At 44.6% G+C, this 14,799-nt stretch overlaps 1 protein-coding gene across 9 annotated transcripts in view; it reads right to left on the reverse strand.

Moving 5' to 3' along the window:
- Positions 1-14,799, reverse strand: part of Fat3 (FAT atypical cadherin 3) — a 621,862-nt gene that overhangs the window by 5,399 nt on the left and 601,664 nt on the right. For 5 of the 9 annotated variants that reach the window (XM_052753008.1, XM_052752983.1, XM_052752989.1 and 2 more), the window contains 5 exons: positions 9,254-9,407; positions 6,495-7,147; positions 3,442-3,555; positions 938-997; positions 184-219 (listed from right to left, as the gene is read on the reverse strand). In XM_052753008.1, coding sequence (XP_052608968.1) covers positions 184-219; positions 938-997; positions 3,442-3,555; positions 6,495-7,147; positions 9,254-9,407 — 1,017 coding nt within the window. The remainder of the gene's footprint in view (positions 1-183; positions 220-937; positions 998-3,441; positions 3,556-6,494; positions 7,148-9,253; positions 9,408-14,799) is intronic. The other 4 variants (XM_052753043.1, XM_052753051.1, XM_052753024.1 and 1 more) reach the window with 3 other exon arrangements.

Here is a 14,799-nt window from a genome sequence, read left to right on the forward strand (position 1 = left end):
TTTCACACACAGGGAATGAGGCCAGGAAAGGAATGCATGTGGAACTGAGCACACAAGATGCCTGGAACATGCAAAACTCAGATTGGGAGACTCGGAGGGGGTGGGGGAAGGGGCATGGTACGAGTGAGTGGAGAGGTGTGAAACACTGAAATGAGCTGGTATCCTGGGTGGTGGCAGAGTCACCTCTGTTGTAGTTCTGTCCTTGGTCCATACCAGACACTGTTCAAACACAAAGTGAAAAGTGAACCTGGCCATCCAGGCCATGTGAAGAGAGACAAAGCAGGTATTTCAGAAGCCTTAAAACTTCTCCCAGGGAACCAAGGCCTAACACTGAGTTTAGTTTTTTTTTTTTTTAAAATTCTCCCCATCGCTATTTAGGAAAGTAAGACACAAATCCCATCTGTATTTTGTTACAGTTTTATTAAAGCACTAACAAAATTACCTGATATAAATTAATCCCCATAAAATTTCCATTTCTGATGATTTTATAAGTGTCCACAGCTCTCAGCAGCTATTCAAAACATACAAGAATGAATGTAATATTGACTGATTAACCTGGATTGCAAATGAATATTCTTTACTTTGAAGAGATTTGATAAGAGAACCTAAATATTAAAAAATATGAACTAGATTTTTCTCTTAAAATTATTAAGTTTATTGCAATCCATAGAGATACATCTGGCATTGAATTTGATTTTTTTTTCTGGTGCTGGAGAACAAATCTACAGTCTGGACTAGTTAGGCAAGTTGTCTATCATTGAGCTAAATTCCCAACCCTATTATTTTATCTAAAACCACCACTATCTTGTCCTCTCTGTTGATTATAGTCAACCCCAGATAGGGCACCACAGAAGCAAACTTTCCAGAAGGACACAGACATGCTATGAGAGGAGGGGACAAACAAACAAAAATCAAAACCAAAGATAACAGTAAATACCTTCGTTCTCTATAGAGTCAACTACATTGTTGACAAGCTGAATGACAGTCACTATGGATGCTTTTGGCAGGAGAAGAAGACAGGAGGGAGGGGAAGGACAGTTTCTGGTTAGTCACATATTTCAAACACATGTTAATGACCAATAACAACAATAATGAAGACATTATACATAAACTCCCACAGCCTTCCCACAATCTGTCCCTGAGGTGTCAAAAGGACACATATATTGAGTCCTGGGGACTGTTGGAACAGAACGGAAACAGCAGAAAGATAGGAGGATGTACTCCTAAAAAGCATGATTTTCAAGGATGTCTGAGTCATTTCTTCACACTCCATGGCCTGTCACATTACACCAGGAAGATGGTGGCCCATGGAACTCCTGGAGATTTCTCATTAGTATTCTCAGAGGCCCCAGAGGAAGACTGTTCCTGGGGAGAACCACTTGTTGGTCAGCAATGTGTTCTGAATCCAGTGTCTATTGTGTAGGATTCTTTGAATTGATGAGTCTTATGGCCTCACACAAGCCACTGATGGTCCAGACCAACCTGAAGCCTATCTCTTGCTCGTGAGGCTTGGGGTATGTGAAGGAGACCTCTGTTCTATTAGAGTGGCTTTAGATGCTCATGACTTCAGATGAAAGGGCTCAGTGCTACCTGCCCAGATGCAGGTCATGGAGGGGTAGGCGAGAGAGTTACAGAGCCTTTGAGAGCCATCAGCCAGACGTTATGGCTGGAGCCACTGCTGGTCTCTGAAATGATAAGTTCTCAGTGTTTAACAGAAGATGCAAAGTTGCTATAGTTTTTCTTCTCGCCGGAGGTGAAGAAGGGAGGTGCAGGAAGTAAGCACACCTGGGTCAGAGGCCAGTGCCTTGGTTCGACAACGGTCAGAAGACATTTACATGGTTGGTTATCCCAGCAGATAGATACATCAGTGTGTGTGTGTGTGTGTGTGTGTGTGTGTGTGTGTGTGTGTGTGTGTGTGTGTGTGTCTGTTTGTATATGTGTGTGTGCTTATGCATGTGTGTTTGTGCATAGTAGATGCATGTGTACAGGTTGATGGGCCTGTGCAATCACACAGGGAAGCCAGAGCAGAATGCAGAATGCCTAAGTATTTTTCTCTCTCACTCGGCCTTGTTGCCTTGAGGCAAGTTCTATCAGTGGACAGGAAACTTGGAATGTTGACTTGGCTGACTGGCCTGTCTCTTTCCCCCAGTGCTTGGGTTTGCTCTGTGCCACATGATTTTTTTGTTTTTGTTTTTGTTTTTGTTTTTGGAGACAGGGTTTCTCTGTGTAGCTTTGGCACCTTTCCTGGAACTCACTCTGTAGCCCAGGCTGGTCTTGAACTGCCTCTGCCTCCCGAGTGCTGGGATTAAAGGCGTGTGCCACCACCGCCTGGCTGCCACATGATTTTTTGTAGATGCTAGAGATTCTAACTCAGGTTCTTATGTACAGAACAGTGCTCTTGCCTATGGAGCCATTTTCCCAGCTCTTGCATTGAAACTTCTTTAGGGGTGGCTCATGTTGGGGGAACATGTGGAAGAGGTTTGGGCTCCATCTGAGAAAGCAAGCTGTTGTAGTCCATTAACTACTTCTTGGGTCACTTTCCCTGTTTGCTCGGTGGCTGGGGCTGTGCTGTCAGTTTCATTCTGCTCAGAACACCCGGCCCAGGACTCAGCACACAGTGGATTAGCAAGGGTTCATGTGTTGAGAGATCACATTAATTAGCAAGTGTTAATTTTTCTTTGCCAACTGCTGGTAAACAGGAAAGGCAACCTAAGGTGTTGGCTAGGGTAGGCTGCCTGCCGCGGGTGGGGCTGCCTGCCCCAAGGATCGTCTGAAATGATTCTTGCTCTAGCACCACATGACAAACATTAGCTAGTTGGACTTTTCTTCCTCTTCCCTCTTATCCTCCACAGCTGGTTTCCTAGTTAGAAACATCAGCTCCTTCTCCATCTGCACAGGCTCTTGGGAACTGGATGCACCAGATCCGGAGTTACCAAAGCAGTCTGGGAGCCACAGGGACTTTGTGCAGCATTCTGGGCAGACAGACATTTTTTCTAAGGATCTGTGTCATAGTTTTTAATCAGTTCTCCAAAATCCCACGACCCCACATGATTGATTAGAAGGGAAATTCAATTGAACAAAGACATCACTGGCTCTACAGAAAAGTCACCCTGTCTCCAAAGTAATCTCTAATGATGCAGTGGCTGAATGCAGAGCAGGGAGCGAGAGGGTACAAGCAGCAAGGGAACACATCATCATAGATGTCTGCTGTTGAGGAGGAGGCAATTCTGCCACCACCTAAATCAAAGAGGGAGCTGTCGTCCACTCCCTCTGATGTAGATCCTGCTCTGACCAATGCCCTGTCATTGGGAACTCTGGCAAGGACTCTCAACAATGGGTAAAAAATGGTTAAGAGCCAACATACAGGCCAAGAAACAATAGCAGTCGTGTCCCCCTTCCCCTCTTCTGCTGTCCCCAGCGCCGGGAAGGGAATGTGCTTACCATTGTCATCGCCAGAATCCGACTGGAAGGAGCTGAGGGACTGAACTTCGGAGTTGCTGCCTTTGTTACTGTTGGTGAAGCAGGTCACCTCTCCCGGGTCGTCAGCCCCTTTGTCTTCATGAACAGGCAAGAGAAAGCAGAAACAGCGCTCAGCCTCGTGTAATCTTTCAGTCTGGCTCTCTCCCTTCCTATCCCTTTTTCTTAGAGGCTTTCTGATTTGCTTCGAGAAAATAAGTTAGCTCCACAATGGAAAATTGATTGTGCCATAGGGGGCAAAGGTCTGTCAATCAAGTGATTTACATTATGGATTTGGACCCCTTAACCCGTGGTAAATGAGCTTCCGCATAGCTGTCAGCTGAAAGTAAGTGTTCCTGCCTCAGAGTGAGGACTACGGAGGCAGGGAAATGGGGATGGAGGAGCGGACTTGCTCTTCATTCAGACTTAATTTATGTCATTTACATGGACCGATGTGGTGTCAACACCGGGTTAAATGAGATTACTTTTAAAACAGGGGCATAAATATTTTATAGGCAAGAAAGCCGTTATATTTCTTCCAGCTTCCATCTCTGGGGATAAGTGGAATTTTCAGCTCTGCCTTCTAGAGGGCAGTGGTGTTTCATCCTGGGGCTGCCAATGTTCTCTGCCCTGTGTCTGGTAAGAGGACAGGCAGATGTGAATTTTCCCTTATTCACTTGGTGGTTCTCTCTCTCTCTCTCTCTCTCTCTCTCTCTCTCTCTCTCTCTCTGCTATAGAAAAATAGCCAGATCCCCTGCACACACACACACACACACACACACACACACACACACACACACACACAAATGCACACACACACAAATGTACACACTCACACACACCCCTTCTACTTTGATAGATGTACAAAGCAAAAAAAGCACCATATCTTGATGTGGTCAAGTCCATAATGAATTAGTTGCCCAGAAACTGTCTTGCTAGCTATAACTGTGCCTTACTTAACAAAGAAGGAAACGTGTTCTATAAAATCCAATGATACTTCAGGGGAAAATGTGAGCTTTGGCTTGGGGTGGATTCTGGAAATAAAGCTGTCATGTCATGAGGTGTTGATGAAAAATATCCTCCAAGAACTACTGCAGACCATCTTGGAATGTGAGTGTCCAGAGACCCAGAGCTGTGATGAAGGGAACAGTTACTTGGTTTTGCAGCCACAGATCCCTGCACAAAGAGTAACATCAAGGGCAAACATAAGGGCTCTCCACCTGCTTTCAGATGATGAAGCCAGAGCCTCAGATAAACCGATAGAAGTGTCGAGAGCCCCAGAGTGGGGGGTTTACTTCCCAACAGCTACAACTCAAAACACAATGGTGTATTTCAGCAAAGAGCAAGGTGTGCATGACTGAGCTCCGAACACTGGAGGACATGCAGGTGGTCAGCTGGCCCTGGTGGCCTCAATGACACCTGCAAGTCCTTTGCTTTGCCTTTAACTTAGAACTCCCTTCATTTCTAAAATAAAAGGGAGTGCTTTGCCTGGGCATGATAGCATACAGATTTAATTCCAGGATTTGGGAGGCAGAGGCAGGCAGATCTCTGTGAGTGAGTTCTAGGCCCTAGTCTACATAGTAAGTTCCAGGCAGGTAGTACTACACCGTGAGATCCAATAAACAAGCAAACAAACCAACAACAATCAAAAGGGGGCTCTCCACAGCATTGTTATGATCCCTGACTCCACTTAAGAGCCCAGGGGATGGTTAAAATACAGGACAGACCCAGCAGATGGCATTAGAATAGAAATACCTCACCTTACGTCTCCCCTCCCATGGAGCGATTCTCTCTCATACTCTGCTCTGCCTCTTTGCTGAGCTCCTGGAGCAGTTCTACTAAGAGCCCAGACTCTGCCCTTTGCTTCCATCAAGCTAGTCTTCTCCAGGAGCTGATAACGGTACCCATGTTGGATAAGCCATTTAGCTGTGATAGTACAAGCAGATGGCAGACACACAGCACTGGCAGCTTTACTTCTGCATTCTCATCAAATCACGGTGTCTACCCCCACACGTATTTTTTCCTTTGTCTTGGTCAGTTCCTAGCACCTCACACTAGGAGCTTTATGGACATGCTTGGCTTCTATAATAAAAGCCGCCTCTCTTCCCCTCCTCTTTCTTTCCAGGGAGAGTTTGTTTTCCATTCTGTCCTCTGCCCTCAGACTGGCATGTCCAAGCTTCTTTCAGAGGTCCAGCCAGTCTACTGTCTCTTTCCCCTCAGTGAGCTGACCGTCCTCCATCATCAACTGTACAATATGCAGATGGTAGTCAACTGTCATCTCTTTGACTTCTGGATTGCCCCTCCCCAACCCCTGCATGCATCCTTAATACCCACCTTGCTGCTTCCTGATTCAAGGAGACCCTCTCCAATAGTTTCCTACCGAAATTGACTCAATGTTAAGGATTCCTCAGTAATGCCCCTTTGTCCAGGAGCATGGTTCACTTCCTTGTCTGAACTTGCTCTGTAGGACCATCTGAAACCCACACCATCCTCTCTCCTCGGCGTGTATAGCATACTACAGAAACAAATGAGTGTAGCCTGCTCATAAGTCAGGGGACAGGAGTCTGCTTTAGTGTCTCTGATGCCAGGGCAGGGAGCAGTCACCTGCTTTGCCGACTCAGCCTCCCTTCTAAGTCTTAATCAGTCCCTTGCGGGGTCTGTAGAGCTGTCTTTAAAACTGTAACTGGCTCATATCAATCACCTGCTTACAAACCTGCATTACTGTGGACCCTAAACCCCACCTTCTGCTTGATGCTTGGCAATCCCAGCCACACCAACTCTGCTATGCAGCACACCAAGCCCTTTCCCACTCCAGGGCCTATACCCCCAGGTCTTTTCCCAGGGGTTAGCATCTTGCTGCAGGAAGCCAAAGGGAGAGGGAAATAGAGCCACCTGGCTCCAGCCAATGCCCGTGTTCCATCATCTTGTTTCATGAGACTGCCTTTCCTTCCTCCCCGCTTCTCAGAGGTTAGCATGGCTTGAGCTGTGGAGACCCAGGGGCTTCCCAGCGCACCCGCCCATTATTGCATCTCACTTACTTTCAGGTCCTGTGTCCCAGCCATTCTTCCGGATGGAATCGCAGTCTGAGCGGCAGGGAGACACAGCTGGGAGGTTGGGGGCCACGCTGCATACCACCACACCTCGACGTGCAGTCAGGATGCGCGGAGACTCTGGATGGAATGTGCTCATCTCCTGTGGCTCACCACCCAGTGCATCCAGCCCCTTGTCCATATTGCTCCTGGAGTCGCTCTGGAAGCAGGGTGTGTAGGCCATGGGGCGCACTGGCACCTGCGGGGGCCCCACCTCCTGGTACACATTGCGCCCGTCCCCTGCACGCAGGCTACGGAATGGGATGCCATTGCTCTTGTGCAGCAGCGCGGCTGTGGCTGGGTCCTGCACGAGCGTGATGTTATTCCGCGAGTAATTCTTTCGAAAGACCTTCTTGCGAAAGACGATGAAGAGCACGACCAGGGTAAAGATGACGAAGAGGACCACAGCAATACCTATCAGTTCCTCCTTGCCCACGTATGAGTGGCCGGCTTGGATGTTGGGCACGACCACAGGACGCAAGCCACAGTACTGGCCCACATAGCCTGGGGTGCAGTTGCAGAAGAAGGAGCCGAACAGGTTGACGCAGGAACCCCCATTCTCACACTCCTCTCGCTCACACTCGTCCACGTCATCCTCGCACCTTCAGAGACAAAGTACACAGAAGCCCTTCCAATATCAGGACCACTAGACCAGGGTTCAGACAAAAGGCCCAGCTTTAAAACAGAAGGAAACCCCTAAAGGGTACAATTCCACGTGGCAGCGTGTGCGTGTGTGAGTATATGCATGTTCATATTCATATGTGCATGTTCATATCTGTGTGTGTGCATTGTGTATGTACACATGGACATACACATAAGGATGAATTTGGGCATTTCTGTGTCCACCAAGCCCTTGCCTATTTCCTTGCATCAAGGTGTGCCCTCTCAGGTATTCATGGGATTTGGAGGGGGACGAGTTGGCAGGAGAGGAGCATAAAGAGGAAAACAGACAGTGTAGAGACGTACCCTCTCCAATACTCTGGTCAGGCGCACCTTAGAATTTAAAACTGTGCAAGTTTAGAAACAGCATATAGTATGCATTTCTCACATCATGTAAAACACTTCTGCACCCTTTCCCTAAGGGTGCAACATAGGACCTCATAATCAAATTCACCAGTATTTCTGCAGGGAAGCATGGATGGTTGCACCAAGTGAGAGAAATGGACAAGAAAGAGCATTGGAGCAGTTCTAGGCCTTTTGTACCACCACAGCAGTATACCTCCAAAGCAGGCTTTTAGAATTAGTGTGTGTGTGTGTGTGTGTGTGTGTGTGTGTGTGTGTGTGTGTGTGTCTGTCTGTCTGTCTGTCTGTCTATCTGTCTGTCTGTCTGAATACCATGTGTGTGCAGGTGTCTGCACAGGCTAGAAGAGGGCACTGGATCCCTTGGAGCTAGAATTACAGGTGGTTGTGAGCCACCCAACATGGGTGCTGGGAACTGAATTCAGGCCCTCTGGAAGAGCAGCGAGCTGTCCTAGCCACTGGCCTCTCTTTCTGGTCCAATGTGGCAAGCCTCTAAGTCTGACTCCTTCTTACTTTAACACTGAAAGTTCGTGAAAGAACGTCTGCCCTCCATGCTTCTCCACCTAAGTGATTGTTCTGATATGCTCATCGAAAAAGTCTGATTCACCTATAGTTTTGGTAACCCACCTTTTAAAATGTAGTTCGAACATCCCCAATTTGAAGAGATTGGGGCCAGGTCAGCCAGAAATTAGTTAGAATCAGAGTATTTAAAAATAAATGCAACTTTATTACTTTAAATTACATCCAGCGATTCAACGTCAGCTAAGTATTTCTTGGTAGACTCCTCAGAGACTTGCTCTAATGAACATGCCAGGCTGATCTGTAATTAGACTATCGCTCGCTGAGAGTACACGGATATACTTTGAAACTATCAAGGATGCCCGGAAGTGGCCTTTTACTCAGAAATTAAAGCATTCCCTTTCCATCTGATTAACACTTAAATTTCACTCATTTCCTGGAGGAAAAGTTTTCAAAGGAAAGGTAAGGATTAATTTCTCAGAATAGTCATTAAACACTATAGAGTCCAGCTGGTTCTGGGAAGTGAGTTTTATGTGTGTCTCAGAATTATACTGGAAAGTGTAGGTGGTGTGAAGCACGTTTGAAGTGTCTTCTACATTATAGAATACATGGGGATTGAATAAGCTTGAAAAGACAAAAAGAAAAAGTAAAACATACAGATCAGATATAACCCTAGAGTCCCTACTGACACTGTAAGTACTTAAAAAAATGTAGTTAGTGGTGTGTGTGTGTGTGTGTGTGTGTGTGTGTGTGTGTGTGTGTTTGTTTGTTTGTTTATGTGTGTTGTATTTTCTTGTCAGTGTGGTTGTGGTGTGCACATGCCCTGTGGAGACCAGAGGTTGATGTTGATGTCTTCCTCCACCACTTTCCATCTTGATCTTTTGTGAGACCCCCATCTCTCACTGAACCTTAAGCACACTAGTTTGAATAGGCTGATTGGCTAATGAAATCCCAGCCCTAGGATTACAAGCCTGTGCCACCATGCCCAGGTTTTTATGTGGGTACTAGGGACTCTTGTACTGCAGTCACTTTTCCTACTAAGCCAACCCCTGTGAGTACTGTATGGGAAAGACAGCAGTGTGGCCTTTTATTCTAATGAACTATATGCTGGGCTGTTTTCTTAGGACAAGAAACAGTATGGAGAGAGGTCCTTGAAGAGTCTCACTTACGTGACACCTGTGAGGCCAATTTTACAGCTGCAGACGAAAGTGTTTCCTATGGGGTCGCAGGATCCTCCATTCCGGCAAGGGTTGGGGAAGCAGGCTGTGATCTCTGATTCACAGTTTCTTCCAGTGAACTGTGAGAGACAGGAACACTGATAGCCTGGGGGAAACAGAGGGCCTCATGAGCTGAGGATGCCACAGTGATGTACAGAGTCCTTGGACTCATCTGTGACAAGTATTCCCAACTCCTTATCTTGAGCACAGCCCAAATTCCAAAGTTGATCAGCACACTGGCTATGTGGAACTCATTTGCCATAAAAATACCAGGGTACAGTTTGGATTCCATGGTTAATCCACAAAAAATTCCCCTAACTTTGCACATTTTAAAGAATGCTAATGAGATTGTCAGAGGCACTAAGAGCAGAGACCAGGGTGGGGCGTGAGGCGACCGTGCTTTCTCTACCACCTTCTGCAAATGTGACAGCTCGGGATGGGAGAGGCTGTTGGTGCCATGCTCCCTCCTGCCCTGAGCTCCAAGTGAGGCCAAGTCAACGCAACCAAAACTCAAGCCCTAACCCTTCACCTCCCCAACACAGAGCTTCATCACTGCATCGCTTTCATGTTCTGTTCATGAACCTGTCATGTAAAAATACAAACTGAAGTCTGCACTACGGACAACATTAACTACCAGAGGAACGAAGACCCTCAGACTATTACATGTGTCTCGGGGTGGAAGGGGACATTACCATGGATATTTTTTTCTTAAAGAAATTGTTGTTGCCCCTAGCGTTAGGCGGCATTTAGTAAATGGGGGATCTTCTATGAGTCCTGCTTTGTCAATCACAGAATTTATACTGCCTTAGAGACAATTCAGGCATCCCTTTTAATATTTTAATATTTTCTTCTGTGGAATGTTGATATTTTGTTTTTATTTATTTATTTATTGTTTTTAACATAATCATTTTCTGTTGGCTTTCCATCGTATCTTTTATTTCAAAATATCAATCACACCACACATGGACAGTTTTCTGATGGCCTTCCTCTCAATATATTGTAATCTTTTAATGTTAATTAAACAAACAGTATTTGTATTATTGTAATTAATTGTAATATTCTATTTGTAGCTAAGCCCCTTAGTGACCTGTGACTTTTATTTTCATGCATCTTTGTCTTAAAAAAAAAATCAAAGATGGGCCTGCATTTCGATTGCTTTTTTTCTGAATACTTATTTAAATTGACCTCCAGACTTTTCACCAGGTAGGTCTCCCCATTTGAGCCGCACATGGTGGCTTGTATTTCCACACACTAAGGAGATCTCAGAGATGCTTCTGGGGCTCCTGCTTGAACAGCTCACCTCTGCAGCTCCTGTGCAAACCTGCGCTGAAGCTCAGTTTCTGGATCACCTGGTTTATTCTCTCTTTCATTTGCAGATTCTGTAATTGCTTCCCAGGGGAAGGGGTTGTAGGAGGCAAATTTTATGAGAAGTTTTATAGTAAAAGCCTTAGAACTCATTGAAAGTTAGATTACATTAGGACATTGAAGCAATCTTCTGCCTGCTGTTTTTGGGAAATCCAAAGCCTCTGAAGCTTGGAAGAGGCCTGTTATTTTTTTTCATTATTATTATTTTATTTTTTTTTGTCTCCAACATTTTGGTAGGTCATATTTTTGGAATTTCATGACATTTAGCTATGCTGTGATTTAACATTGGCTTGTTCTAGCCAGTGCTTGGATCCACAGTTGGCCTTTGCAATCTTAAAACTCTCATCCTTTAATTTTGGTAATTTTTTTGCATCATTTTATTGGTGATTTCCTTTATTTTCTCTTCTGCGGACAGTTTCATTTTGAATTGTTTTTGAGACTGACCGACACTGTCATCTTCCAAGAACTTTTTTTAATGTCACTGAAGTCTCCAGCTCCACCCCCTTCCCCCCCCATTACCACCCCTCATTACTACCCTCCCTGGGCCTTTTCTTTTGGCTAATGTACAACCTTAGCCCCAGATTTGTGTATTATGGTGATAGCATCTTATCTTTCCAAGGATATTAATAATAATTCATGGTGTTTCTCTACCTGTATAGTTTCTCCTTTTTTTTTTTTTTTTTTTTTTTGATCTCTATGATAGGTACTTCATGTTTCAGGCCAGCTAGGTTACTGTGCTCTGCCTCATAAACACTGGTCTAGATATTTAGGTATTTGCGGATTTATCACCATTAACAACCAGTCAGTACTCTCTATAATGTGTGTGGGCCCAGGAAGAATTTTTGTCTCATAATCAACACCAAAGAGATTTTGCCCATTTCCAGCCAACTGGCTTACTGGATTATTATTTCAGTGCTGTAAAAGCAGCTCTTAGATGGATTTCCAGTCACTAGCCTGCCCTAGACTTGCTAGTCCCAAATCACATTAGAGAATGCCATAAAATCAAATCTCTTTCCTACCCTTTCTGTGTATGTGTGTGAATATGCATGTGTGTGTGTGTGTGTGTGTGTGTGTGTGTGTGTGTGTGTGAGAGAGAGAGAGAGAGAGAGAGAGAGAGAGAGAGAGAGAGAGAGAGAGTGAGAGAGACAGGCAGACAGACAGATAGACCAAGACAGAGAGAGAGAGAGAGAGAGAGAGAGAGAGAGAGAGAGAGAGAGAGAGAGAGCATGATAGAGGTCTTCCTGTTGATTGTGCTTCTCTGGAGTACTAACACATTATCTTCCAGATTACAAAAGTCCTTCATGGTTTTCTGTAGAACATCTACTTGATGTAAGCAGTCAGTTTGACTGACCCCCTCCCTCTAAAGACAGATCAACTGTGTGGTAGCTGGAGGGGTATCGGTGCTGGTTCTTAGTGGTGGGGGTTTGGCAGGCCAGTTATCAATCCCGGTAGATCAATTAGAAACAGGATAACCACAGACATCAGCCAGCACTACAAAGCAGGGAGTGTTACCAGAACATTTGTAGAAAAGAAACTATGAAAAGCACCGGGATACGAGGTCAGAAAAGACGTTCACAGCCCGGGAAACCTAGTCCTAGAGGAGCCAGCACTTCCTGATGCTCACAAAGCTGGACAGACTTAAACTCAGGCCTGGTCAGTGTGGTCTTGGCCTGTTTCTAATACCACACGTCACCGTAACTACAACTCACTGAGCATTTCTCTGTCATCAGGAGGAGCAGCAGAGTGTCCAAGCTCTGCATTGTGATCAGACCCACCAGACAAGAGGGTTCTGGGAACAAATCTGCTTTTAAATGTTTACTTTTGGAGGAAGTTTATCATATACAACGAGAGGGGAAATGATGGGTTAAAATACTCAAATGAGATTTTTAATAAATAATGACAGCTATTATTCATCCCCTTTGAAAGGCTTGATTATCAAAATTAACCTGTTACTACCATGATGTTATTATCTCATTATTCTGCCACAGAACCTTTCATTAACAATTTTTATATCAGTAAGTCTGCCATAATAATCCCAAGTGATCCAGTGACTTAAACATCACTTCCAGCCACTCAACAGAGAATCACAGTGATCCTCAAAGGGAACAGCACAATAATCCTAGAATGGTCCCCTAGTGTCCCCCATGGGACATTGGAGAGGTCATGAGGTTGTTCTAACACATAGGACTAGGAAGTGACTGAGTCTAAACTTAAATCCAGGCTTCCCAAGAATGTTCCATAATACTGTATAGAGTCTAGAAATTATTGAGTGAGACTAATAACTTGCCAAGAGTAAGAGGGAGTAGCTTGTGATAATTTCACATAGTTCTCCTGGGGGCAAAAGAGAAACAGTAAGACAGACAAGAACAGACACTCCTTCTGGGAGCCAAATAATCACTCGATGAACAAGGTCACGTATGTTTCTGTTCTTCCAAGAATTCCCTATGTTGTTATAACACACACACACACACACACACACACACACACACACACACAAGTATGTACACATATGCAAACATACACATACACTCCAACACACACATATACATACACACTAACACACATATGCATACCTACGTATACACATACCAACACTATATACATTCACATATAGTTGCACACATGTACACACTTAAACATGCACAACTATATCTACACATATTAATACATCTACATGCATACACATACCTATGCATGCACACACACACACACAAATTCATAGAGATATCTAGAAAATCAAATGATCACAAAATTATCTAACACTGTCACGAATATAAAAGAAAAAAATCATTCATTGTATAATTTCCCAAAGTCTAAATAAGAATTAATTTTGGGGGAGGTAGGAGAGAAGTTACAAAACCACTAACCAGAATAACAGCTTTTCATATGACTAGGAAAAATTCTAAGTGCTTTCTGTAACTTTTTTTTTCTTCTTATAACAACCGCATGGATTGTATTATTTAACTGGTAGCAATTATCATGGCTTCTTTACAAATGAGAAAACAGGCACTTAGGTAAGACGGTTCTCTCGTGGCTATGGAAGTCAGTGAGCAGATGGACTGAGCACACTTCTCAGCTTGGAAGAAGGAAATGGCCTTACTAGCATTGAAATATGTGTACAAAAAAAGCCACAGCTTCTTTTCCTTCAAATCTTGGCAACATGGGAAGTATATTTTTAAGTCTTGCCTCCAAATCTGTGTTCCTGTTTACACTCCTACTTATAGCCTATGCAGATGGTTTTGAAACCTGTACCCAGACAAACTTAAAGTGCTTCTCCTCCCCTTACTCAAAGAAGAACATCCCCAAACCTATTAAACACAAAAATAGAATTGGAACAGGCAATTAGAGAGCAGATTTGGGTGGTGTAGGCAAATGATCAAGACACTTCCTGTCTTATCCCCTTGCCTACTTGTTCTTCAACCCAGTTCACCCAGGCAATGGCCTCAACCTTCTTCTCTGCTCATCAGGGCAGATGAACATCATTCTTTGAGTCCACAGTCTTGATAAGAAAACAATGCCTACAGCATTGAGGTGGAAATATTGACAGACACATGCAAAGTACCCAAGACCTAGAGTTTCATCTGCTGCCATGCTGGCTGAATTACAGCATGATCATGACTTGGGAAACTACTTGGATGTGGTGAGGACCTGGGTCCAAGGCTGAGTCCTGGCTGTTGCCCATCATTTGCATGTGGCCATGTCCAAGATGCTTGACTTCAAAGAACCCCCTTGCTTTTTCTCAACAACCATATTCATGAATTCTCTGCCAGAGAGAACAAGGTTCTGTATTCTAGAAGTCAATGCAGGACACAGGTACCAGGTGCTTGAGTGTTGTGTTGTAATTACTGTAGACTCTGAAGTCAATCTCACCTCCCTGTCGCTTGTAAACCCAATAACTGCAGGCCGAGGAGATACGTTTGTCAGTCAAGGGTTTGTCTCACAAACGTGAGGACTTGAGTTTGATCCAAGCCCCTGCACCACTTGAAGAAATCCAATATGGTGGTGCATATTGGATTTCTTGTAATCCCAGCATCCCAGAGGGAAGCAGACACAGGCGGATCCCTGGGGCTCACTGGCTGATTAACCTAGCCATGTTATTGAATTTCAGGCTAGAGAGACGTGATTTCAGAGAG

The sequence above is a fragment of the Peromyscus californicus genome, unplaced genomic scaffold, assembly GCF_007827085.1.
Source record: "Peromyscus californicus insignis strain IS unplaced genomic scaffold, ASM782708v3 Scaffold_11__1_contigs__length_118956290, whole genome shotgun sequence".
In the NCBI taxonomy this organism is placed as follows: Eukaryota; Metazoa; Chordata; class Mammalia; order Rodentia; family Cricetidae; genus Peromyscus; species Peromyscus californicus.